Source organism: Elephantulus edwardii, unplaced genomic scaffold (genome assembly GCF_000299155.1).
Source record: "Elephantulus edwardii isolate Elephantulus edwardi_28Jun2011 unplaced genomic scaffold, EleEdw1.0 scaffold00275, whole genome shotgun sequence".
NCBI classification, from domain to species: domain Eukaryota; kingdom Metazoa; phylum Chordata; class Mammalia; order Macroscelidea; family Macroscelididae; genus Elephantulus; species Elephantulus edwardii.
This window is the reverse complement of record NW_006400025.1, coordinates 130,897-157,176: the sequence shown is the minus strand read 5'-3', so window position 1 is coordinate 157,176 and position 26,280 is coordinate 130,897. Positions and strand designations below refer to the sequence as shown.

At 35.9% G+C, this 26,280-nt stretch overlaps 1 protein-coding gene and 1 pseudogene across 3 annotated transcripts in view; one reads left to right on the top strand and one right to left on the bottom strand.

Annotated features, from left to right (window-relative positions):
- The window catches only part of CTNNA2 (catenin (cadherin-associated protein), alpha 2), a 1,691,926-nt gene that overhangs the window by 1,602,803 nt on the left and 62,843 nt on the right, over positions 1–26,280 (top strand). For 2 of the 3 annotated variants that reach the window (XM_006900179.1, XM_006900178.1), the window contains exons 14-16: positions 5,205–5,386; positions 18,378–18,483; positions 24,439–24,573. In XM_006900179.1, coding sequence (XP_006900241.1) covers positions 5,205–5,386; positions 18,378–18,483; positions 24,439–24,573 — 423 coding nt within the window. The remainder of the gene's footprint in view (positions 1–5,204; positions 5,387–18,377; positions 18,484–24,438; positions 24,574–26,280) is intronic. The other variant, XM_006900180.1, reaches the window with a different exon arrangement.
- Positions 23,389–23,782, bottom strand: LOC102875223 (annotated as a pseudogene).

Sequence of the window (26,280 nt, the reverse complement as noted above, 5' to 3'; positions counted from 1 at the left end):
GTGGTTTTTAAATTATAAAATTTTTTATTTACATATGCCTATCTGCTGCTTTCTACAACATTTCAAACAAGAAGGGAAAAAAGGCAAAGGAGAAAAGGGAAATGTTGTTTTTGTTTGGTGACATCAAGTTGAAATCAACTCATGGTTGATCCTCCAGTGTGTTTTCAGAGATTGTAAGTTGCGTCAGAGGAGATTACCCATATTTCTCCCACTAATTGTCTGGTGAACCATCTGCCTTTGTGTTGGCAGTGCAACTTTTTATTCACTAGGCTGCTGGATGGGGAGAACAGAGATGGTGATCTATCAAAAGGAAAAGTGACCTTACTCCAGAACAACTTTTAGCCATTTAACATTGGTGATAGAAAATATGATTTTGAGTTGCACAAATTGGATTCTAAATAGGTGTTCTGTCTAGTGGGGTAGCCTGAGGGCAGCTTTCTTATACTTATCATGCCTCATCTTCCTGTACATAGAAGAAAAATACACAGCATCCCAGAACATAATGTCATTAGGAGAACTACACAATAAAATACATTAAACCATTACTGAAAGCATTGTCACATAACTGCAATGATTGCTACGTAAGTGATAAAAATGTTGATGATTGCAGCTTGAGGTAGTCATCCATTAGACGATTGGCCAAATTATTTAACCTGAAAGAAATTAATCATTTAAACAATAATGAGAGTTTTACTTGAATTAATGGGACAATTTACCTCAATTTTCCAATTCACTTCACAGACTAAGACTGGTAAGAGTCAAAGGACTTACTTCTTAAGGCTATTTCTAGTGTTAAAACCAAATGAGTGAAAACAGCCACTTCAACTCTGAGCCCTTTTAATAATTATTTCTATAAATTGTGTTGCTTGTTGCCTTAATGTTATGCATTTGCTCTACCTTTAAGAAACCAATGTTTGTCACTTTGGGATCCATTAACTTCAAAAGTTATTATTTTCATCAGTATTGGAAAAGTAATCACATCAAAAGCCTTTTGTGATTCAGGCTGAAGAAAAGGTTCTGCACTATTTGGGTGCTTGTTGGTTTATATCAGTGATTTGCACATTCCTTTAGTGGTAGGATTTATAAAAGTAATCACAAGCATGGGTTAGCTGTTCAGAGGAAAGGCTGGGAGTCTGGCGTGGGGGTGGTAGAAATCCTTATGGATTCAAGTCTGTTATCACCAGACTTGAGGTCTCAAATCGGCCCAATCAACAATCTAAAGTGCTGCTCCTTGCTACCATGAATAAAAGAAGCAGAAACCCTCAGTTGCCCCCAGTGATTATATCACACACATAGAAAAATTTTCCCATTTCCTTTTGGCCATGAGAATTATTATTCTCTTATTCCCTTAGTTTGAAAGAATGAAGAATTGCATGGCATGTTTTTATATATTTCATTTTATTTTAATGTAGCCAGTCTCTACTTTTCTCCCTAGCTAGAGTAACGTTAATGTGTTAACATTTCAAACTGCTGAGTTACATTGATAAGACCTAATTAAAACTCATGTGTTGAATTTTAATTTGATTAACTTGCAAATTTTGCAGTTTATGATCTACTGTTTATAGATAACCTTTTTTTAAAATTCCAGTTGGAGAAAAGGTCAATTATGAATTTTTAAAAGCAAGAGCATTTAAAAATATTTAGGAAGACTCTGCTCATCAATAGTGGCACAAAGGGACAAATGTAAGGACACTGGCACTCGGGTCACATGCTATTAGTTAAGTGCACTAGGAGAGCCAAGCATCTTTAGACTCAAAATGTCATTTTCTTTCATAGATTGCCTTATGAAGAATCTGTTTCTCTTCAAAAATTGTGCTTTTAGAAGTGTCAGTCCCAATAATTTCACTTTAACTATACTAATGCCTTGTTGTTGATGTTAAGTGCTGTTTAGTTGTAGGCAGCTCATAATGACCCTGTGAATGAAAGACCTGAACTTTTGCATGACTTTCATTGTTTCTTCAGGTTCATAGGGTTTCTGTAGTGGATACCACTCCTGCTTCCAAGCTTGTTTTAATCAGGGAGCTCCACCAAATACTGTTCACCATGGGTAACCATTATCACATTTGACACATCAGTGTCACAGTGTTCAGCATCACAGCAACCACAAGTTACCTCTGTACAGCAAGTGGACAGACCAGGGCTATACGACCTAGAAGAATATTTGGCCGAAAACAATTAAAACCAGGCCTAAGGGAGGAAAAATATTTTAAACAGTTTATTTAAAAATATGCATTGAGCTTCCAGGATGCTATAAATTCTATCCTAAGGACTCTTATAAAGAAATCAGAGCTAAGAGTGAGGTAGTTATTCATATGCTGAATTATACAATAAAATATCAAGTGCTAAAGTTGACAGACAAGTACACACCCTTTAATGCACACATAAACTCTTTGGGATGATGAAAAGTACATTGCGTTCCACCTGAAAACTTCCACTTGGGAAGCAGAGGTCTGGAAGTTGCTTGGTTTTAATATTCTTTTTACCAGAGTAGCCTCCAGTGAATGCTTTAAATTATATCCCTTTATCACCTGACAGAACTGGGGAAATCACAACTAGCTCTTTTGCATGAGGACAAATGAATATCGGACAATATGAATTTATCAGAAAAATAGATTTACATTTAATTTCTGAAAATCCAAATGTATTTCATAGGATGTGGAATGCTGTCTTGCTATTAATTCAATATTGCAAATTTGAGTTTATATCAGTGCTTTGCATATCACCATATTTCTAAATAGTGTCTTAATGTGGCCCTCAGCCAGGTTAAAATTGTTTTCCTGTCAAACATTCTTCTAGGTGGTATAGCAATGGTCTGTGCATTGCTGTACAGAGGTAACTCGTGGTTGCGCTGATGCTGAAGACTGTGACAGTGATGTGCCAATCGTGGTAATGGGTACCCATGGTGGACAGTGCTGGCTGGAGCTTCCTGACTAAATCAAGCCTGGAAGCAGGAGCGGCATCCACTTATGAAATGGCTCGCCTCCGCAAACTCTATGTACGAACAGGGCTCAGGCCGTTCGTTCATAGGGTCGCTATGAGTCGTCTACGACTCGATGGCATCAAACAACAACGTTTTCAAAGCATAATGTTATAAATACATTGGCTTTAGTATTTATACCAGTTTGATATTTCAAAATGCATTATCACTTATATGTATCTATGTATATACAGAGACATGGACACCTGTGTATACACACACATATAGACATTCATATACTATATATTGTCACAAATGTGCACATGAACATGGCTCTCCACTGCTAAGATGTAGTATCTGGGCAATGAATAGTCCAAAGACACCTTTATTTAATTATGGAAAGTACTCCTTTTGGGGGGCAGGTGAAGGCCAACACCAGGAAGCATACATAGCCTGGTTGTCAGCACTTGGGGGTCCAGCAGCTCTTGTCTCACTGGAATAGGGGTCACTGTGCACTGTGCAACCTGCAGTTATGCTCTTGATCCCCTCTTCTACAATGGCCAAGAATAACTTTAGCAGAGGTGGCTTTAAATCATATTTATACAGCTTATTTATTTGTTAGGTGACATTGGGAAATTAATTAAATTGTCTAGTCCTTGATATTAATTAAATGGAATAAAAGCAATTGTGTAACACAAGTAAAAAAACTAGCACAATCCCCAGCATACATGTGTGTAAATTCTGATCATACTAGTTCTTGTCTTTAAGTGGCAACTAACAAATATTCTAGAGCACAGATAGGGAAGTTAAAGGCAGCAATGTTAATACCAGGAATTCCATTCCTGTTTATTTTCGTTTACTTTTAGATATGCTTGTGTGTGATTTTATTTGTTATCTAATATAAATCTTTTGCTATTCCTGTAGTGTTATCTGAGGAAAACCTAAACAGTACAGCAGGAATTTGATGCACATCAGTGACAGAACATGGGCCAGCCCCATATTGCTGACCTTAAAACCATGAAATCCCTGTTAGACCTCAGCTGCCACAGCCTGACTCCAGACAACCCACACACATTAGAGTTTCAGAATTTAGGGCGCAGTTCTTCTGTATTATTTTACTTGCTCATGAGAAAAGCTGGAAATCTGAAAGTGATATTCTCTGGGCTTCCTTTTTGGAGAATGCTTAGATCCTGGACAAAGGAGATGGAGATGCTGAAGGACTTACTCACTTGCTCCTGTCCTTAAAACAGGTTACACAGGGTCTGTGAGATGCAGGGAGGTGACGGCAAATGTTTCACTCAGGGCAAGATACATACAAGATGTATAACGCATGGTTCTTCCTTTTCTACCTCATTTTAACTGATAGCTCTTGAGAACCTACCTTTTCTTCCTAAGCCATTATTTTGTGCTATCTCACCTCCACTACCTATATATTCAGAGGCTCTAAGGGTTACATAGTCATCACAGGATCTCTATGCGGAAATGGTGGAGGACTGAGAATAGGCAAACTATCCTTGTAAATGCCCTAAGCACTTGATTCTTATTTGACATCTAACTGTGGACTCCTTCATTAATACCTATAGAACTTCCTGCTTCATTCCACTTGGGTGTCCAGATAATGCTTGAAATTCCTCTCCATCTCAGTGACAGAAGGCTTCCCCTCACCCTTTCCCCTTCCTCTGAAAGGATTTCAGTGTTGAAAGAGGTGCATTAAAAAAAAAAATAAAAAAATAAAAAAAATTAAAAAAAAAAAGAAAGAGGTGCATTATTTAATCCGGTTAAAGTTTGCAGAGACCAAATATAAAAATTGTCAAGAATATATTCTTTTTTTAAAATTTTTTTTTTTTTTATTTATTTTTTTTTACAGAGGTTTTGGATTTCCATTCATTCATTGCTGCAATTTTCTCCCTGCCCACCCCTCCCCACCAGCTCGCATCCCCCTCCAAAGAGAGAAAAAAAAATAAAAGAAAGAAAATTCCTTCATTAGTATACAATTCCCACAAACATATTATTGAAGCCACAGAGAAGTTCTGACACTGTCCGTATGAAGCCATCTTTGGATCGATGTGAGGTTTTCATACATGAGGGTAGAGGAAGAAGGAATTTGGAGACCTTACCTGCTTGTATTTTGGCAATTCATGGAGTGGAGAAGCTTTATTTCCCAGCAAGGCAGAACTACCATGACCCTTGTGTGTGGCTGACTTTGCTGTTTACAAGGGGCAAAGTCACCTGAAAGTCTGGAGTTTCTTTGTTTCTCTTAGTCACACTTTGTCTGTAACCCACACAGGCCATCATGGCACAGCTACCACAGGAGGAGAAGGCAAAAATAGCTGAGCAGGTGGAGATTTTCCACCAAGAGAAGAGCAAGCTGGATGCTGAAGTCGCCAAATGGGATGATAGTGGCAATGACATCATTGTGCTGGCCAAGCAGATGTGCATGATAATGATGGAGATGACGGACTTTACCAGGTGAGACTCAGGAGCTGAAACCTTTCTCTTTGAAGCTGCAAGTGTAGTAGAGTGTGTTAACATGTGCAAGTGAATGGAAAGGACTATAAAGTGCTGTCATAATGCTTGGTGGTGGTATTAGAAAATCTATACCTATAAGGACAGAGTCTAGATCTAATTTTGAGCAAGTATGTAATTTTGGTTAGGGAGATCTGGTGGCTGAATAATAAGAAACTGTGCCACAATTCCAAAGGCAAGAGATTTGAATCTACTAGCTGCTCAGTGAGAGAAAGATGGCAATCTCCTCCCATGAATTTAATTTACTGCCTCTGAAAACCCACGGGAGGGTCAGCTCTGGATCAGTTCCAGCTCAGTGCACACAACAACAACAGCAAGTCATTTTGGTCAGGAGAACAAGTTGATTTTTGCTATCAGGTCAACTCCAATTCATCATGACTTTATATCTGTCCTGTGCCATTTTGATGGTTGCTGAAATGTTTGAGACATTTTTGCACCTTCTACTGTTTTAATTAATTAATTCACTTTTAAGAAAAAAATAGTTATGTTGGAGTAAGTTCCTCAAAGGCAAGGATAGTGACATTTCATCTCTCATGCGTTAAGCATGTTATTGTGGGGTACCAGTCTTTGGAGGGGAAAAGCAAAAACATAAATAGATTCAAGATAAATAGAGTCAGCCAAAGAAAGACAGACCCTTAATGAGATGAATTGACATAGCAACTTGAACCAATGAACTTGAGTGTCTTGGAGACGGTGAAGATGGTGCAGGATAGGTCAAGGTCATGATCTGTTGTTCAAAGGGTCGCTGTGAGTTGTAATTGACTTGATGACACCCAGCAACAACAACAACAACAATGATAATTTATTTTAATTTCCTATATATATAATAATATTACTTTATTTTAATTATGGATCTTGCTCCTAAAATAAAATTATAAGGAAAGAATAACTGATCTTTGATTTGTAGTCTTATGAGTGAAAATTATTTTAAAGGTGAAATATCAGTTAACATTCCTTTGGAAGAGTATATATTTACACATAAGACAGTTGTTGTATACATTTATACTAACTGTTAACCTAGGATTGATTTTTGCTCAAGCAATAAGATTGATTTACACTCAATAAGATTCAGCAACCCACCTTTTTCTATACTTTTGACTGGAAAACAAACATTGTGTAAGTTTTAGTTATTCTCTTTGAGAAGCTTGTCAGGGTTTTTAAAATTTATTTTTATTTTGTCTGTGGAGTGTTCTGAGAAGCATTTTTGAAAAATCAAGAAACTCATCAATATTTTGTCAGGATCCTTTCTTTCCCAGGGGATTATAGCTTTTTCTGTGGTTATATTTTGGTATTTTTATAGTGTGTGTGATATCTTGTCCTTTTTACTACACAAAGGGCAAACCAAGGGAGAGTGAAGCTGAATTAAAAGATTTCTGGATATTAGAACATCAGGTGTTTTGGGACAACTATTTTATTTTCTCTGCCCTTTTATTTGCAAGGAAAATGATAAGTTGTTTTGTTAATTTTACCAGGGAACTTAAAAATCTAGATATAATGCAAGTATAAAATGATGCTAATACATAAGTGTAACCTATAACTTAATTGTACGTATTTATTTTTACTGGGAATCACAGAGAAGCATACAGTCACAAAGAAACACACTCACAGAGATAATCGGGGGTATAGCTCAGTGGTAGATCACAGGACTGCAAATATTATAGTATTTTAATGATTCAAAATTATGTACTGTTAGTGGGAACTGACTCAAAGCTGACCATTAAGCAGGTTGTCAGAGGCTGTAAATTGAAAGGAAGCAGATTCCCCATCTTTCCCTTTCCAAGTATCTAGTGGATGTCAACCAAGTTACTTTGGTGTGGCAGTGCTGCTTCTCTCCACAAAGACACCAGAGCTTCCTAATGATTCAAAGTAAGATTTGTAATTAAACCAGCTGAGCTGCAGTCCCAAAGGCAGGTGGTTCTAATCCATCAGTTGTTCTCCTGGAGGAGAATGGGCAATTTCCTCTATTACAATTTTACTGCCTCTGGAAACCTGCTGAAGGGTCACCCATGTGTGGATTCTGACTTGACAACACAACAACATATAAGATATTTGACAATATTAAGGCAATATTTTACAGGGTACAGGTTGTATTTGTTTGTTTGGTTTTAATAGTTCCTGCATGAGTCTCATAAGAATAGACTGGAACTAATTATATTGTTAAGTGCAAACTGGTTGAGTACGACTCCTAGTGACCTTAGGAAAACCATATGTAAACCCTGTCCAAGCCCTATCTTGTGCATCTTCATAATCTCTGACACACTTGAGTACATTTCTACAGTCACTGTGTCAACCCATCTCATTGAGGGAACTAATTATAGGTGATAATAAAACATAAAGCATCTCTGGCTCATACTCTTTACCCTAGAAAAAGATATATTAATGACATTGCTTGGCTCTTTCTCCAGATATCTATCTATCTATCATTATTTCAGTGGAATGACTTTAAGTGTTATGAGGGCACTGTACTGTTGCTTTTTAAGACTTTTAAATGTTATCACGTTCATAAAAAGTTCAAATACTACATTAGCTTAGTCTTTGTCTCCTTCATCAATTTCCTTCATGTATACAATAAGGTTGGTAAAACTACAGCCATTATTTAAGTCTGAATTTCCCAAAGATGATGCTATTATAGCCGCCTCACTCACAGATGTTCAAGATTGGTGATGACTTAATTTGCTTACTTTCAACGTTTTATTAGTACTTTATCTAATGAATATTATTCAACCCATTAATTACATCTCTTGAACAAATAATCTCATTTGTTTAGAGTGAATAATGAATCTGGTCATGATGCAAATTCAAGTCAAAAGCATTATTTTATAATGTTCTATATTATATATAACCATGGTCAAGGAAGAAAGATATATTAATGCAATATTATTAGACAGCATTAGGTGAGAAAGACTTTCTATTATTTAAAGTATAGTTTTAACAGTGAAAAGAAGGCAACTTCAATTTTCTAGGGATTTTGTATAGGTAATCACCTTTCTCTGATTTGAGTAATGAAATGTCATGGATTAGAATTTTTACTCACTATTTGATTTATGGGTTTTTACCCTTTTGTGAGGACAAAGCATGAATGACTGTAATTAATGAGCAGAGAACCAGAAGAAAGAGTAAATTAGAAATGGTATTTAGGGCGCCTCAGTTTTGCTGATGCTTCCAACAATGGAAACTGTTTTTCTCCAAAGAGCTGGTTTGCACCTTTCTTTGTGAACTCTGCCCAAGATCACCTCACTTGATCACATATGTTATTGTTGTTGATGTTATTGTTCAGTGCAGTTGAGTCAATTACAACTCAAAGTGACTCTATGATCAACAGATCAGAATCTCGCTTTTTTACTTTTTTTTTTTTTTTAACATCTCTGCCATGTCTGAACCCATTGTTACAGTCACTTTGTCTATCCATCTCTTTAGAGGTTACCCTTTCTTTTGGTGACCCTCTACCTATCCCAGCATGATATCTCTATCCAAGAAGGACATCTCTTGATAACATGCCCCAAACATGTGAGATGAAGTTTTACCATCCTTGACTCTAAGAGCACTCTTGTACTTTCCCAAGAAAAGTTGTTTCTTCTTTTGACAGTGTATAAAATACTTAGCATGCATTGACAACATCATAATTTTAAAATATTGTATTCAATGAATTTTGTATTCATTCTTCTTTCGTCTTCTTTAGTGTCCAACTTTCAGAGGTATATGAAGCAATTAAAAAAAAAAACCAAAAAACAACAGCCCACTATGGCTTGCAGCAGGTACATCTTAGACTTTAAACCAACATCCCTGTTCTTTATCACTTCTGAGATTTCCTTGACAGCAGATTTTTCCAGTGCAACATTCCTTTTGATTTCTTGACTGCTGCTACCATGGCTGTTGATTATATACACAGATAAAATTAAGTTGTTAGCAGCATCAAATCTTTTCTCTCAGTATCATGACATTGCCTATTGGTCTAGTTGTGAAGATTTTGCTTTTCTTGATGATAAAATGTAACCCATATTATAGATTATAGTTTTTTGTCTTCTTTAGGTAGTGCTTCATATCATCTTCATTTTCTGCAAACTTGTTATCTGCATAATGCATGTTAATGAATCTTCCTGCAATCCCAATGGCACATCCTTCTTCAGCTTACATTCTTCTTCTTCATATAGTTCCGCTTTTCAAATTATTTACTCTTCATACAGATTTATGAAGTATGCCAAAAGAATAACACCCTATCATGCACTTTCCTTATGTTAAACCATGCAGTGTTCTCTTTTCAGTTCTAACAACTGCTTCTTGATGTACAGGTTTCTCATGAACACTATTAAGTATTTTAGAATTCCTTTTCTTTTCAATGTTATCCATACTTTATTTGGACATACATACTCAAATGCCTTTGCATAGTTGATAAACACAAGTAAACATCTTTAGTAAGTTGAAAATGCCCTCTCACTTATTGAAGGTTCACATTGGATAATGACTTATGAAAGGTATGGATAAGCTTTAGAAAATAATATTTTGAAACTTTGAATATCCCAAAATAGAATTTTTATGAGTATTTGTATTGCTTTTATTATTAAAACTACATTTCAATATAATACACATATTCATAAATAATTTAAAAATAAAAAGCAAAGTTTTCTTTAATGAATAACAGTAAAAAAAGGAAAGAATGCTTGTGATAGAGAGTTTGACTGCTTAGCTATCACATCATTTTCTCATGGAACAGCTGGTGGGTTTGAACTGAAATGTTCAAAAATATTAATGGTTTGAGTCAACCAGTAATTCCATGAGAAAATAATATGATATTCTGGGCAAAAGTTCCTATTGTTTTTATGTGCTATTGAGTCAGAACTAATTAATAGCTAATACTTCAGCATGTTCTCATATTCAGTAAATCACTCAGAAGGAGATTGTCCATCATGTTGTCAAAGGGCAGCTATTGTAGTTAAACTAGTTTCCTTTGTGTAATACTACAACTCCTTACCCACTAGACTACCAGAGCTCCTTTGTATAATGATTATAGTCTTGAAAGCCCTATGGTGCAGTTCTACTCAATGTTGTTGAGTAACTACGTGCACTTGATGGGGGTGGGTTTTGTGGGTAGTGCAAAGGAATGCTTTTAAATAAATTATCAAAGAATATTTGATTACCATTGTAAAAATAGAAACTAGGAGTGTGAATCATTTGTTGAAAGTTATCATGTAAAGATCATGAAGAAGAGTTCTCTTAGGTTTTTTGACTAAAATTAACAAACACTAGTGATTTTTTTAAGGAGATGTATTGTTTTGGGCAAATCTGCTTTCAGTAACCTCTCCAAAATACTGAAGAACAATGAGATAAATTTGAAGACTAAGCTGTGCCTGATTCAACTATGGTCTTTTCTATTATTTGCTATGCATCTAAGAGCTGGATTATGACTAAGGATGGCAGAAAAAATATTGATGTATTTGAGTTATTATGTTAGAAAATAGTACTGATTATCATGCACTGCCAAAAGAACCAACAGGTATATCTTGGAAAAAGTGGAACTAGAGTGTTCCTTGGAGGCAAGGATGGCAAAGCTTCATCTCTCATACTTTGGACATGTTGCTAGGAGTGATTATTACTTAGAAAAGGGTACCATGCTTGAGAGGGTGGAGGGCTAGTGAAAGAGGAAGACCTCCATCCAGATTCATCGATACCGTGACTGCAGCAAAGGGTTCAAATGTATCAGGAATGATGAGGTTGGTACAGAATAGGACAGGATTCAGATCTATTGTTCAAAGAGAGTGGAGTTGCATTCCACTCAATGGTACCTACCTAACAACAAAAGTGATTTTTAGGAGCTCTGGTGGCATAGTGGGAAGGATCTATGCGCCCAATCCAAAGGCAGGCCAGTCAAACCCACAGATACTCAGCAGAAGAAAGATGGACAGTCAACTCCCAAATGATTTATTGACTCCAAAAACCTGCTGGAGGGTCAGTTATGGGTTGATTCTGACTCAATGGTATCCAACAGCAAGAAATCAGTTTTAGTAATGGAAAAACAGGGGCAGCTCTTACGGTTACAGAACAAAAGAGATGAAAGCTAATAATAAATAGAAATATCATGTCTGAATGAAATTTTAGAAGATCTTATAAATTCTGAAAATTACAGAGAAATATTATGGCAGTTCTGCTATGTATTATCTGGTTGGTTGATGGAATTGACCAAAGGCAACAACTGTAAAATAATTAGCACATTATTAAACATTAAAATATTCTGCCTTCCAAATTTTCCACATAACCGACTGAAACAAAGGGAAGAAAAAAAATTATTTAGAGCTATTTAAGAAAAAAAAACAATGCTTGATAACAGGAACCAGACTGTCTCAAAATTTTTAACTCAACTCCAATAAACAAAATTCATATGTAAGATCTCTGACATATTTTAAAATCTAAACAGCAGCTGAAAAATTAATGTACTGTGAAGAAGAATTAAAATTACTACAGTAAAGAGAAATATCTATGTATTTAAGTATTAGTTCAATATACTTCACATTTAACTACTAATGTAGAAAAATCCCCAAAGGAAATATGATATAATCCCAGAATTTTTTTTATTTACTCAAAGACATTTTGGCATCCAGTTTATAAAATGTTATTTTAACAGGTTATAACAATGGTGATAATTACTCACTTTATGTCATCTAATCACATACAAATTTTCAGAATAGTATTTATTTACACATATAACTGTGAATGTTTGGTCTTAAATTTGGTAACTTCTTTGGTAATGTTTTCTTAAATTTGGTAACCTTAAAAATATGGATTTTTAGATGCAAATAAGAAAACCAGACAAAATAACAATCCTAACAAAAGAAGAAACATATATTTAATCAGTTATTACTCATTTATTTCTCATGCAAAAGTGTATTTCTGTTTAACAGTGTATGATGCAACTTAATTTCTTTTCTCCATTCAACATTTAATAAATATTTTCAAAATTTAACAAATATATTTCCCATATGTAACAAATATATTTCAATATTAAATACTTAACAAAAATTCACGGTAACTGAGGCAATTGAGGCAGGTGTGTTGGAGTCAGTAAGACTGGCTCAGGACAGGGCAGGGTTCAGAACTGTTGTACATAGGGTCACTATGAACACAGGCAACTCGATTACACATAGCAGTAACAACTTTTCCATATAAAATATGTAGCATCAATATTATCTCAAAGTTTATAAATAAAGACTATATTATATATTATTTCTAAAGGAAAAATTTGTAAATAAATTATAAATGTTAAATATTAACTTTAAATATTAAAATATAAAATGTAATCTGAGAAACATTGGTTTATTAAATTGGAAGGATAAAGACACTGTCACACATTAGTTTTGTGCTCCTTTTTAAGTTAGTATTTATTAGAAGCACACTTAGACTAGCAGATATGGCAACTGAGACTAAACCCTCAAGTATGAGAACAAATAGGAGCGATAGCTCTAAGCAAACACTAGTGATTGGAACAAGGAATGTGAGAACCATGAATATAGGAAAACTGGATATTGTTAAGAAGGAAATGGAATGCATAAATATTGACATACTAGGTACTGGTGAAAATGAGATGGACTGACATGGGGCATTTTGAGTCAAAGGATCGTATGATCTACTATACTAGAGACAAAAAGATGAGGAAAAATGGGGATGATTTCATAGTTAAAAAAGAAATTTCTAAATCCATCTTGAAATACAATGTTGTGAGTGATAGGTTAATATACATATGCATACAAGGAAGTCCAATGACTACCACCATCATTCAAATATATGCACCAACAACCAGAGCAAAAGAAAAGTAAAAAGAAGATTTTTACCAACTTTTTCAGTCAGAGATTGATCGAACATGAAATCAAAATGCATTAATAATAATGGGTGATTGAACTGCAAAAGTTATGAATAGAGAAGAAGGATCAGCAGTTGGAAAACATGGACTTATTAACAGAAGTGAAGCCAGAGATATAATGATAGAATTTGAACAATCAACGAAATTATTCATTGTAAATAAGTATTATAAGAAACACAAACGCAGGCTATACACATGGATTTCACCTGATGGTATGCATAGGAATCACATAGATTACATCTGTGGAAAGAATAACTGGAGAAGCTCAATATCAGCTGTGAAAACTAGGCCAGGTGTTGATTGTGGAGCAGATCACCAACTACTCATATGCATGTTCAAGCTAAAGTGGAGGAAAAGTAAATCAAGTCTATAGGAACCAAAATTGACCTTGAGCCTATCCCGACTGAATTTCAAAACCATCTCAGGAACAGGCTTGAGGCCTTGGACATTAATGAGTGAAGACCAGATAAGCTGTGGGAGGATATCAAGAATACCAGCCAAGAAGAATGCAACATTATGAAAACAGAGGAGGAAGAAAAGACTAAGATGGATGTCAGAACAAACTCTAAATATTGCACTGGAGCGCCAAGAAGTGAAAGCAAAGGAAAAAAATCAAGATATTAAGGAGTTGAACAGAAGATTCTAGAGGGCAGCACAGGAAGACAAAGTCAAGTATTACAGTGAAATGTGCAAGGAGCTGGTATCAGAAAATCAAAAGGGCCAAACTCGCTCAGCATTTCTTAAACTGAAGGAAATGAAGAACAAATTCAAACCTCGAGTTGCAATACTTTAGGATGCTTGAGAAGAGTATTAAATGATGCTAGAAGCATTAAAAACAAAACAAAACAAACAAACAAAAAGATGGAAAGTGTATACAGAGTCATTGTACCAAAAGGAGCTGGTGGACACAAAAGAATTTCTTGAAACAATGTATGAGCAAGAGCCTGTGGTGATGAAGGAGGAAGTTCAAGCTGCTCTGAAAGAATTAGCAAAAAACAAGACCCCAGGAATTGATGGCATACCGATTGACATATTTCAACAAACAGATGCTGCCCTGGATGTGCTCACCAAGATGTGCCAAGAAACCTTGCCTACTGACTGGAAGATATCTATATTTGTACCCATTAAAACTATCAAATTGCCTAAAGTGCAGGCTGGATTTATAAGAGGCCATGGCACTAGGGATTGTTGTTTTTGTTATGTGCCGTTGAGTCATTTTTGACTCATAGCGACTCTATGCACAACAGCCCTAAACCCTGCTCTATCCTGCGCCAACCGCACTGCCTCTGACACACCCATCCCGATTACCCCAGTCACCGAATCAATCCATTTCATAGAGGGTCTTCCCCTCCTGCGCTGTCCCTCCAGCCTCCCAGATAGATCTTGGCTGAAAGCATAAAGTACCAGAGGAATGTCTCTCTGTGTTTCATTGACTCTGCAAAGGCACTTGGCTGTGTGGACCACAACAAACTGGCTGACTTTAAGAAAAATGGGAATCCCAGAACACCTGATTGTGCTAATGTAAAACGTATACTTGGACCAGAAACCAACCATCAGAACAAAGCAAGGAAACACTGCGTGGTTCAAAATTAGCAAGGATGTGTCCTAGCTCCATGTCTTTTCAATCTATATGCAGAACCAATTATCTAGGAGGCTGGTCTTTATGAGAAGAAGTGTGGCATCAGGATTGGAGGCAGACTCAACAAAAATCTGCATTATGTAGATGACACAACCCTGCTGGCTGAAATTGAGGAGGATCCGAAGTGCTTGCTGCAGAAAGTCAAGGATTGCAGCCTTCAACACAGATTGAAGCTCAACATCAAGAAAACAAAGATTCTCACCATTGGGCCGATAGGCAGAATCATGATAGATGATGAAATGATTGAGATTCTTGACAGCTTCTATTTGTTTGACCCCACAATCAACTTGGTACTAGCAGCCAGGAAATTAAAAAATGTATTGTATTGGGGAAGTCTTCCGTCAGAGACCTCTCCAAGGTACTGGGGAGCAATGATGTCAGTCTGGAGACTAAGGTGTGCTTGATACAGGCCATGGTGTTTGGTATTACTTGCTATGCACCAGAGAACTGTACAAGGACTAGGGATGGTAGGAGAGTCGATGCCTTTGAGCTGTGATGCTGGAGAAGAATATTAAATATACCATGGACTGCTAGGAGGACAAACAAGCTCATCCTGGAGAAGGTAAAGCTAGGCTGCTTCTTGGAGGCAAGGATTCTGAAGGTTCATCTGACATATTTTGGACATGTGGCAAGGCGGGCTTAGTCCTTGGAGAGGGACGTCATGCTTGTGAGGGTGGAGATACTGCTCAGGAGAGGAAGACCCTCGATGAGATGGATTGATTCTGTCACTGGGGTAATGGGGATAGGTGTGTCAGAGACAAAAAGGTCAACAAGAGATAAAGGGCTGGGGAGGTGCGGGGGGGGGATTGTGTACCAATGAGGGAGTTTTTCTTTTGCTTTTCAAGGAGAGGAGCAAATGGGGGGGAGGTTTGTGCGGGGAGAAGGGTGCAACAATGAATGAATGGAATCCCAAAATCTCTGTAGAATGTTCATTGAAATGAAAAATAAACAACCTAAATTAAAAAAAAAAAAGAGATAAAGGGCTTTAGGGCTGTTGCACATAGGGTCACTGTGAGTGCCAAGTTACTCAACGGCACATAACAACATTTATAAGAAGCAACATGCCAAGGAAAATAAGAGTTCAGCAGATTTCTAAAAATTATGGCCTAATATTTTCCTGTTTGGGGCAGGAGAAAATAGTTTTTCATGTTGCCAATGTGGTCTCAAAATGTCCCTAAACATCATATAAATAATATCATATACACATATGTATTTGTATGTGTGTGTGATTATATAACTTACTGACTTATAGGAGAGTCTCACTCATGGAGACCATGCTTATCACAGAGTAGAATTGACCTCCATGGAGTTTTTCTTGCTCCACGGAGTTGTATTTTCATAAAAGCTGACAGGCTGATTTTTCTTCTGGACTGCTGTTAGGTGGGTTTGAATCACAAGCTTTCAATTGGCATGCTAGTGCAAATTCTTTCTATACATCTATATTTCTCTCTCTCTCTCATATATATATATATATATATATATAAAGAGAGAGACAGAGAGATCTACATCTCTATATCTCTAGATCTATCTCATCTATCTCTATATCTATCTCATCTATCATCTCTATCTCTATCTCTATCTCTATCTATGTATGTTCACACACATATATTGTTCATGAGGTCACTATGAGTTGTAGGCTACTTGAATGCACCTAACATCCATAATGCATCCACTTCCTGAATAGCATGCCTCCAGAAACTCTGTGACCTTTGATAGTTGTAGAGGGACTTCAGGCTTTTTTGTTCATAGGGTTGCTATGAGTAGTGCTCGACTTGAAGACAATCAACAACAACAACGTTTATTAATAAAGAAGAATGTTCTTTCTGTACTGAGATAACTTGGTGTTGCTGGGATACTGAATGCTGGGTCACTGGTGTGCCAAATGCCATAATGATTATCTATAGAGGGCAGTATTTAGTGGAGCTCCTAGATTAAGACAGGCTTGGAAGCAGGATTGGCATTCACTTCCTAAACAGTGTGCTTTTGAAAACTCTAAGAATATGATCAAAAGAATGATAGTTATACAACAGAGTTCACATCTTTTGTTCATAGGGTCGCTATGCATCATGCTCCACTAGAGGGCTCTTAACAACAACAACGTTTATTAGCAAATTTTAGCATATGTTGTGATTGTTAGGTTGTCTGGAATTGACTATGACTCATAATGACACTATGAATTAGAGCCCTATCCTGTACTATCTGCACAATCTCCAGCATGCTCAAGTCCACTGTTAATATATTAACGTATATAAATATATGTTTAAAATGTTATATATTTATGTATATAAACCTATTCTTTTGTTTTTCAATGCAGTCTAGTTATATTTTATTCATATCAATGCTATGTGTCTGAGTAAACAGTCTGAGGAGAATAGGGTTTCATAGGCTGTCATCTTTATGGAGAGCTCTGACACTATAGTCATGAAAGGCTGTGCTGCTAAGCCAAAGGACACACCTTGTGGACAATTTGAATCTGCCTGTGAGTCCATGAGAGGAAAAAAAGGCCCATCTCTTCCTTGCGCTTTACAGTCTTTGAGGATCCATTTAATCTCCACGACAGTTGAGATCTTGTTTATTTCTTTGTTTAATTTTAACCTTTATGAGAGCAGCCTTTCAGATCTTTTCTCCTGTGGAATCGCTGATTGTTTGGTTAGCAGCTAAGCCCTTAACCATTGCACCACAAAAGGCTGACTCTCAGTCAGGCTTCTGAAAAGTGAATTGCACAGGAGGAGATTGCTTATCTTTCTGCTACAGAGTTCCAGGTTAATTCAAACTGCAGGAGACTTGCAGCATTTTAGTTTGATGAGCAGCAGCTTCAAACTACTGCCATTTTATATCTATCAATGTATACTCCCTCTTCTATCTCAAACGTGAAAACACGTACACATCACACATCCACACACAAACTGGGCATGGTATGGAAGATGTAAAGGGCAATGTATTTGAATTCATTTTGGCTAGACTTGCTTTAAATTTAGAATCTATGAGTTGGGTAAGTAATTGTGGATGGCTTAAATGATATTTGAAGGGCCCATTTTCCTGTTATCTAAAATAGGAATAAATATACTTACTTGCTGTGGTAGTTATGAGACCAAATTAAGCAGTGTGTATAATTGCATGAAGCACATGGTGAGTATTTTCAGATTACATTTCCATTGTCTTTAGGGTGATTATCTTTTCTAATGAAGCACTGTTTAACATTTTAGAAATTAATATAAAGGATAAAATGTGAATATACTCCTCAAAATATGAGGGAATATTCATTTAAAAATGAATTGAAGTGGACTATTGACATGAAAATATAAATGAATAAAAAAAAACACATTGAAATTTCCACTAGTAGAGCCAGAGTCACATCAAAGCCGGATTCTAAATAAAGGATATGGCACATTTGTTTGTTTCCCGTCATTAAGTGAACTTCTAATTTGTTTTATATGTTGTTTCAGAGGCAAAGGCCCGTTGAAAAACACATCTGATGTCATTAATGCTGCCAAGAAAATTGCTGAAGCAGGTTCTCGAATGGACAAATTAGCCCGTGCTGTGGCTGATCAGGTACAGTAAGAGGGAAGAAAGCAGATTCTGAGTGGAGATATTCATTAACACTTGGGTTCTCTAATGGGTTTTATGCATCCTATGAAATGTGAGCTAGCACTAACATTTTATAAACTGCCTTCTAATTCTGTTGACTCTGAGTTAGTGGCAGAGGTGAGCTCATGTTACCACACATTCCTTGGGGAAAAAAGAGCATCCACTACTGAAGAAACATAGTCTCTGAAGAGTTAAGAGTTACCTGAGCCTTTTCCCCCTCATGTTACTTAACATTCATCTCACTGTACCAATGCTTTTCATCCATATAATTAATCTACATGATCAAGAACCTCCAAATCTCACCTGAATTTTCAGCATCTACTGAAAAACATCATAAATAAAATTCTCAAAATTTGAGAGTTATGCTTTGAGTTAAAAGTAAGACATACATTAAAATAGTCTTCATTTTCACTTCAATTGTTTGAGTTTATTTCCAGAGTTTTTTCTCCCCTCTCCCCTCCTCATTTGGCAATCTAAAGCCCTGCTTTAAATATGTGTTGCTACAATTATGATCTAGTTCTTGTAAGGGTAATTTAGACAGTAGTCATTTCCAGAAAATTGATGCTATTCCCTTTTAGACAACACTGGCTTGCAGTTAAATTAATCTCAAATAAATAACACTACAAAATAGGTTTTGAAAGACAAATTATTAATAATCTATTATTTTCATATGCTTATGAGCAGAGAGCTCTGGTGGCCTAGTGGTAAGAACCTATGCTGCAATCACAAAGATATGCAGTTTGAATTTTCCACCAGCTTTGTGGAAGAAGGATGGCAGTCCCTTCCCATAAAATGTATTGCCTCTGAAAACCCACTGGAGGTTCAACTATGACTTGGTTCAAAATGACAGCACACAGAAACAAGAGCATTATGAGCATAAATTTGCATATGAGACTATACAACAGTAATATTCGCAGATATTAAAAATATAAGATTGTTTCTTCCTCCACAAAGGCTCAAAGTTGCCTGTGGTTCTTGGATCTATGTGTTGCCTCACATAGTTTCTCCTATTTGATTCCTTAAATTCTTCTAAAAATTTGAGCTTTTAATATGGTAATCACTAGAATCCTTTAACTCAATACTAAGTCCCCTTATCTCCAAAAGGCTGCAAAGCCATGATGATTAACTTTTAGGATTACATTTAGGATAAAAACTATCAAATTGCCTTGTAAACAACATATGTTATATGATAAACTTTATATAATAAATAAATAAATAATACATTTTATAAATTTTAGCAATCTTAAAAAATTTTATATAGAATAAATAATATATTATAAATAAATAATACATTTTATCCATTTTATCAATCTTCAAGATTTTAATTTTAGCTTAACTGCAATTTTTTATTCACTTTATAATAATAATTATTGAATAAATCAAGAATTAACATAATTTTAGAAACCTTCATAATTTTCAGAATGAAATTTGAATAAATAACTTATTCATTACTGTCGCTACTTTCAGGGAAACATAAGTTTCCAGATATACTGCAGTTTAAGGCATAAATTTAGTTTATCTTGATAGAGTTCCATGAGTGCATTTACCATGTTCATGTAAAAGAAAAGATGGCCAGGTAATCTACTTTAAAAGATGCAAGCAGGGAAAGTTCACATTCTTTTACTCACATGTTAAGGGCCCCAGGGAAGACTAGAGTGACTCATGATTTATGGGTGGTTCTGGAAAAATAATTTGTTTTACATTACTCCTCTCACAATGGAGAGTAGGTGGAGTTTAGATGGTTGATCATTATATTTGGAATGACAATATATAAGACAGGGAGCTCTGGTGGTCTAGTGGCAAAAAGTTGTGCTATGATCCCAAAGGCATACAATTTGAAGCCACCAGCTGTCTGCAGGAGAAGGATGGACAATCTCCTTCCTGCCACAGGGTCAGCTTTGGGTACCAAATACAACAACAACATCTAAGATATAGTTCATTATGTTTATTGTCATTCTTTTTTAAGTTTACATTTTGGACTTTATTCTCTAAGAATCATCCAAGCAATATCCAGAATTGGTTTCCATGTATGGAAAACAGCACATATAAACACAAGGATTCTAGATTTCTTTTTTAAGAGTAAATGTCAGAGTACTTAACATTCTATTTAATAAACCTATTGTCATGAACGACTGGATTAGTACATGACAGAAAACTACCAGAAATACAAGCTGTGTTTAGAAGAGGTCATGGTATTAGAGACTTTATTGACAAAATCAGATGGTCTTGGCTAAGAGCAGAGAATACCCGAAGATTGTCTATCTATGTTTCATTGACTATGCAAAGATATTTGACTGTGTGGATCACAACAAATTGTGGCTTCCATTGAGAAGAAAATGAATATCAGAACATTTGATTGCACTCATTCAAAATGTATACTTGGACCAGGAAACAGTCATCAGAACAGAGCAAGGAAACATTGTATGGTTCAAAATTGAGAAAGAAGTGCATCAGAGATGCATCCTGTCTCCATGTGTCTTGTCTCTTTCAATCTATATGCAGAATAGATCACTCAGGAGGCTGTGCTTTATGAGGAAGAATGTGGCATCAGAATAGGAGGTTAACTCAACAACCTATGTTATGCAGATGACACAACCTTGCTTACTGAAACTGAAGAGGGCCTGAAGCACTTGCTGCAGAATGTCAAGGACTGTAGTCTTCAACATCAAGAAGATATAGTTTCTTACCACTGGGCTAAGTGAAAACATCATAATGGATGGAGTAAAGATTGAGGATGTTAACAGTTACAGTTTGTTTGGTTCCACAGTCAACACTCTTGGGACCAGCAGTCAAACTTCATTAGGAATATCTGCTGTCAGGGACCTCTTCAGAGTGCTAAGGAGCAACAATGTCAGTCTACAGATAAAGATATTCCTGATCCAGGCCATGATCTTCACAATCACTTGCTGTGCATGAGAGAGACAGACAATAACTAAGGATTAAGGGTTGTGGTGCTGGAGAAAAGTGTTGAACATTCCATGGAATGCCAAGAGAACAAACAGGTTTGTCCTGAAAAGCAAGTTTCTCCTTGGAGGTAAGGATTATTAAGAATTGTCTCCCATAATTTGGGCATGTTGTCAGGAGGAACCAGTCGTTGGAGAAGAACATTCTTGGAATAGTCGAGGGACAGTACAAGAGAGAAAGACCCTGGATAGATGAATTGACACAGTAATTGGAGTAATGGGTTTAGGTGTGTCAGAGACTGTGGGACTGGCTCAGGATAGGACAGGGTTCAGAGCTAATGTGCATAGATTTGCTGTGAGTCACAGGTGACTCGAAAGTACATAGAAAAAACCCAACATTGTCATCAACTTAATTTTAACTTATAGTGGCTCTGTTCAAATAAAATTCATTACCACTGATGTTGTTCTAACTCATAGTGACCCTATTGAACTGGGTAGAATTGTCCAATAAGTTTTCCAAAGTTGTAATCATTACAGAAAATGTTTCTTTCTCCCAAGGGATCAGTTGGTGAGTTCAAACTGTTTTTCAGTTGATGAGGTCTTAATATCACCACTATGTGGGCTCATTTCGTATTTAGGAATGACTTCTAAAAAGAAATAGATGAAAGCTAAATACTTTTCCTTTACATTCTTACTGTCATTAGCTGTGAAGTATCTTACATTTTCTGTTTCTTTTTATGGTTTTATCTGAGTGGAGCACTTCTTTCTGACACTTTACATCTATTTTCATTGCACAGGAGTATTTTTCATACTCTAGCTTCCCCTTTTGTGCATGTTTTTAGTGCTTTGTTTTAAAGATAAGAATAAACTTTACTAAAGAGTTGATTGGTTGCCTTCATTTTCCTGAAAACATTTTTTATGAAGATTTGAGATATGCATGCAATATAAACTCTTTACGGACTGTTGCATTTTTAATTACTGTTCCGTTGAGATAGAACTCCCAGTTTAATTTGCTGCAAGGTATTTATATTGAAAGCCTTGTAAGCCCCTTAGGGAGATATAATTTTAAAGTTAATTCCTTTCTACATAAGGGTCTCTAGAGTAGGATAAATATTGCAGTATTAAGAACTTGTAGAAAGTTAAAAACAATCTCTCCGGGTCTTCTCCCCTCCCCTGACAAATGTCATTAGTGAGAGAAATCAGAATCATCAATGTTACATGTAAGAGACTCTTAGTAGCTTATTAAGGAAATGGTGTGTCAAATTCTAGTGAATTCTTTCTTAAATTTTCTTTGTGGAGTTTGAAGGAAGCATAGCTTGGAGTCATCCTCATATTCTTATGTATGGCTTAAACACTAGATGATATTGTTTGATCAAATGGCATTAATGATATTAGTGATGTTTTCAGACTAAAACAGATTAGGACCAAAAACTTGGTGACTACTTGAATGATTGTAACAGAATATCATCTGTTAAAATGTTAGAAGATGAAGACTTTAGAACAGAAGGACTCAGAATTCACAGTGGTAGTGGTCCAACAATGGATAGAACATCATAACTATTGTAAATATGGTGCAGTATAGGAAAACATTTCCTTCTGGTGTAGCTGGGATTATCATGAACAACATCAACTCAAAGCAACTAGCAAGAACAACAACTATCGTTTACTCGCTACATCTGTTGAAAAGTTCTACTCTTACTTGTCACTTGGCTTCAATTTAATTCTACAGAAAGATATTTATATTACTCATAAACTACTACAGAGTCTCTCATTTAAGAAGAGTTTATTGTGCTGCAGAATTGGTTTTTGTTTGGTTTGTAAAAAGCTACAATTTATTAACATAATAGATTCTAACATGTAGCAATGTTTTAAGCAGGCAGTTATTAATATCAAATACAAAAATTGCAATATTTAGTATTTTTTTTAAATGGTGTGGCAGCAGAGATTCAAGGGTTTCAGTCCAAAATTAAAATAAAGAAAACAGTATTTCTTTTGATGGATCAGTGTTGCTGCCATAGTTTTCCTTCAGAAGCTTCAACTGTTTCTCCTTCTTCTTTGTATCCATCTTCTGAAATGCCCTGTTGGTATTATAGTATAAGTCCTTGAGGTATCTGTTAGAAACATTGAATCCTGATAGATGATCACATGCATTCTTGGCATCAAAGATGTCTTCATAGGCCTCATAAGGTGTTCTTCTAGTTTCAGGTTTGCTCTCCACTCTGATTTGATGTATATATATCCATATTTCCCAAATATATCCTACATTTTCCAGCTGTGGTTGTATAAAGCAAATTTCTTACATACAAAATCCGGTTTACTTTAGGCAGAAATAGAATATTCATCCTCTTGGCCATTTGCATCGCAGTCTTGATGAAGTTATGGCACCAAATACTAGCATCCTCAGACTCCTCTGGAGATCTCTCCCCTTCAAGCGTAGAAGTGTCACAAGGGGGACCTGTGCTCCAAAGTTTTTGATAAATATTCTCATAAAAATGATATAGAAATTATTGAAGGTTATAATTTCTTTGAAAACAGAAAACAACTTTCTTCACAACTTGTTGCCTTGAAAATCTACCTTCCGGTATGACAGAAGGATGATCAGACAAAGGAATTTCCTTCTACCATCCATTTCTTTGGTAGTTATTATAATAATTTATATGTTATATTTATTATATTATTATTTATTTGTAGTAAAGTAACTTCTCATATAGTAAAAATTTAAAGTAGCACAAGAAAAAGAAGAGAAGAACAGTTCTTTTTCTTAACAGTCCAAAATACAACAGGTAAAAATACTCATCACCATTTATATAAATCAGTAAGATTACTAGAGCATCTTCAACATTCTCCAGATAATTTTTTTAAGAGTTACTATTCAGGCTCTGGCTCTAGTCTTTCTAAAATGCAGTACATAGTAGTTAGGTTAAATGGAAGTAATTAAAGTACCAAACAGTTATATTGCATGTTTCAAATTCTATAGAGTTCTTACTAATTAAGATAACTTTTTTATGTTTTATAGTGTCCTGATTCAGCCTGTAAGCAGGATTTATTAGCCTACCTTCAACGAATTGCCTTGTATTGTCACCAGCTCAATATCTGCAGCAAGGTGAAGGCAGAAGTACAGAATCTGGGAGGAGAACTCATTGTGTCAGGGGTAAGCTGGGACTTGGGCTTCACAATGTAAAATCCCCACTGTTGTGCTTCCAAGGCAAACATTCTTGGCAACAGTACTGTTAAAATTACCAAATTAGGGTGATTCCTAGGGATTTATATTTTTTTAAGTTGTCACCATTTTTCTAAGCATTACAATAACTTTAAAAGAGCAATTTGACTTTCCAATTATCCCGTTTTTCTAGCCTTGTAAAATATCCATTCTTCACAAGAAAACTAATTTCATAGTCTAGAAAATCAGTGCAAAGCTATGACTATTATAATTATTTGGCGCTTTTGTGTATTTACCTATTGGTGAGTCCACTTGCCCTTTTTAGTCTCTGTTATTTTCATTCTTTGTTCAGGAACCACCCCTCTCTATGTGTGGATTGTATTCACATGTTAGAGATGATGGCAACAATAGGAATTCATTCATTCAGGTGCCAATGCATACTAGGTTATTAGGAACCCTTGAAAGCAACAAGATGTTTGAATTTTATACAGGTGGGTGTGCTGTTGCCAAATACTAACACAGTAGTCAAGCATTAAAAACTATATACCTACATTTGGTCATTGAAATGTTGCTCTTCTCATGAAAATATAATTGCTTGATCCATTTTCAACAAAGACATAGATATGAGAAGTTCAACAAATATTGAGAAGAATCAAAATTTCTTGGCAAGATTTCCAAATGTATGTGTTGAGGTTTCTTCACCTTGGCTTCTTCCCCCCCATGCCCCGCCCCCTTGGTGCTTTTCTCTCAACATGGAGTGCCCTTTAATTGTTTGCAAGTCTAGATGTGTGGGTCTGCCACTTTTAGTTCTTTTCCCAGTCAGAATACTGGCATTTTAAGTGTGGCATCACTAGAAATATATTATCAACATGGTGAATGCCTTGCACAAATCAAACTGGACATGAAATACAATTCTTCCTGACACCATTTTCAGAAATTTAGTAGTTTGATAATTAGGTAAAGAATATAGAGCAAAAATTAATCTTTGACTCAAATGCTTCATTTCCTACATTTGTTTCCTTAGACAATTTTTTCTGGGAAAAGAGCTGATCTGACTTGCATGGAAGTGCTATCTATTAAGCCGTTCCATGCTATCCTACCTAAAGTCCAATAATTGGCTATTTTGTATCTCTTCCCAAAACAGTCACTTCTTTGCATTTCCAAAATGGTCCTACTTCAACATTCTTCAACAACCAAGAACAATCTCTCTTGCAATGTATTCTGTCTCCATAGCTGGTGATTACCAGGAAGTGTCTCAACCAAGAAGTGATCAAAGCATTGCATCTCCTTTGCTTTCTTATCTTCAACCTCGATGGTATAATATCCCATACCATTAAGCTTCCATGTCCATCTGTACACAGCAACTGTGGAACTGAGTGCTTTTTGTTCAGCTTGCCTTGTGTGCTTTCATTTGTTACTTTCCAGATCTTATGATTTATATGGATGCGCAGAGCATCTTTGTGGGTTTCAGACTCCATGACATCATTCTGAACACTATTTTATCAGCAAGGTTGCTTTCCATCATTCTTTAAGTATTCATTGTTAGTAATCACTGCCTCTAGAGATTCATTTCCATTGTCTTTTCCTCATTTAGCTGTAGCCCAAACCATCACTGGCTTTTATCACTTGCGCTATTGGCATTTGCAAAGGTGTTTGAGAACACTTTCAAGAAGCCTGATAGCTTCTTTGAATCTTATT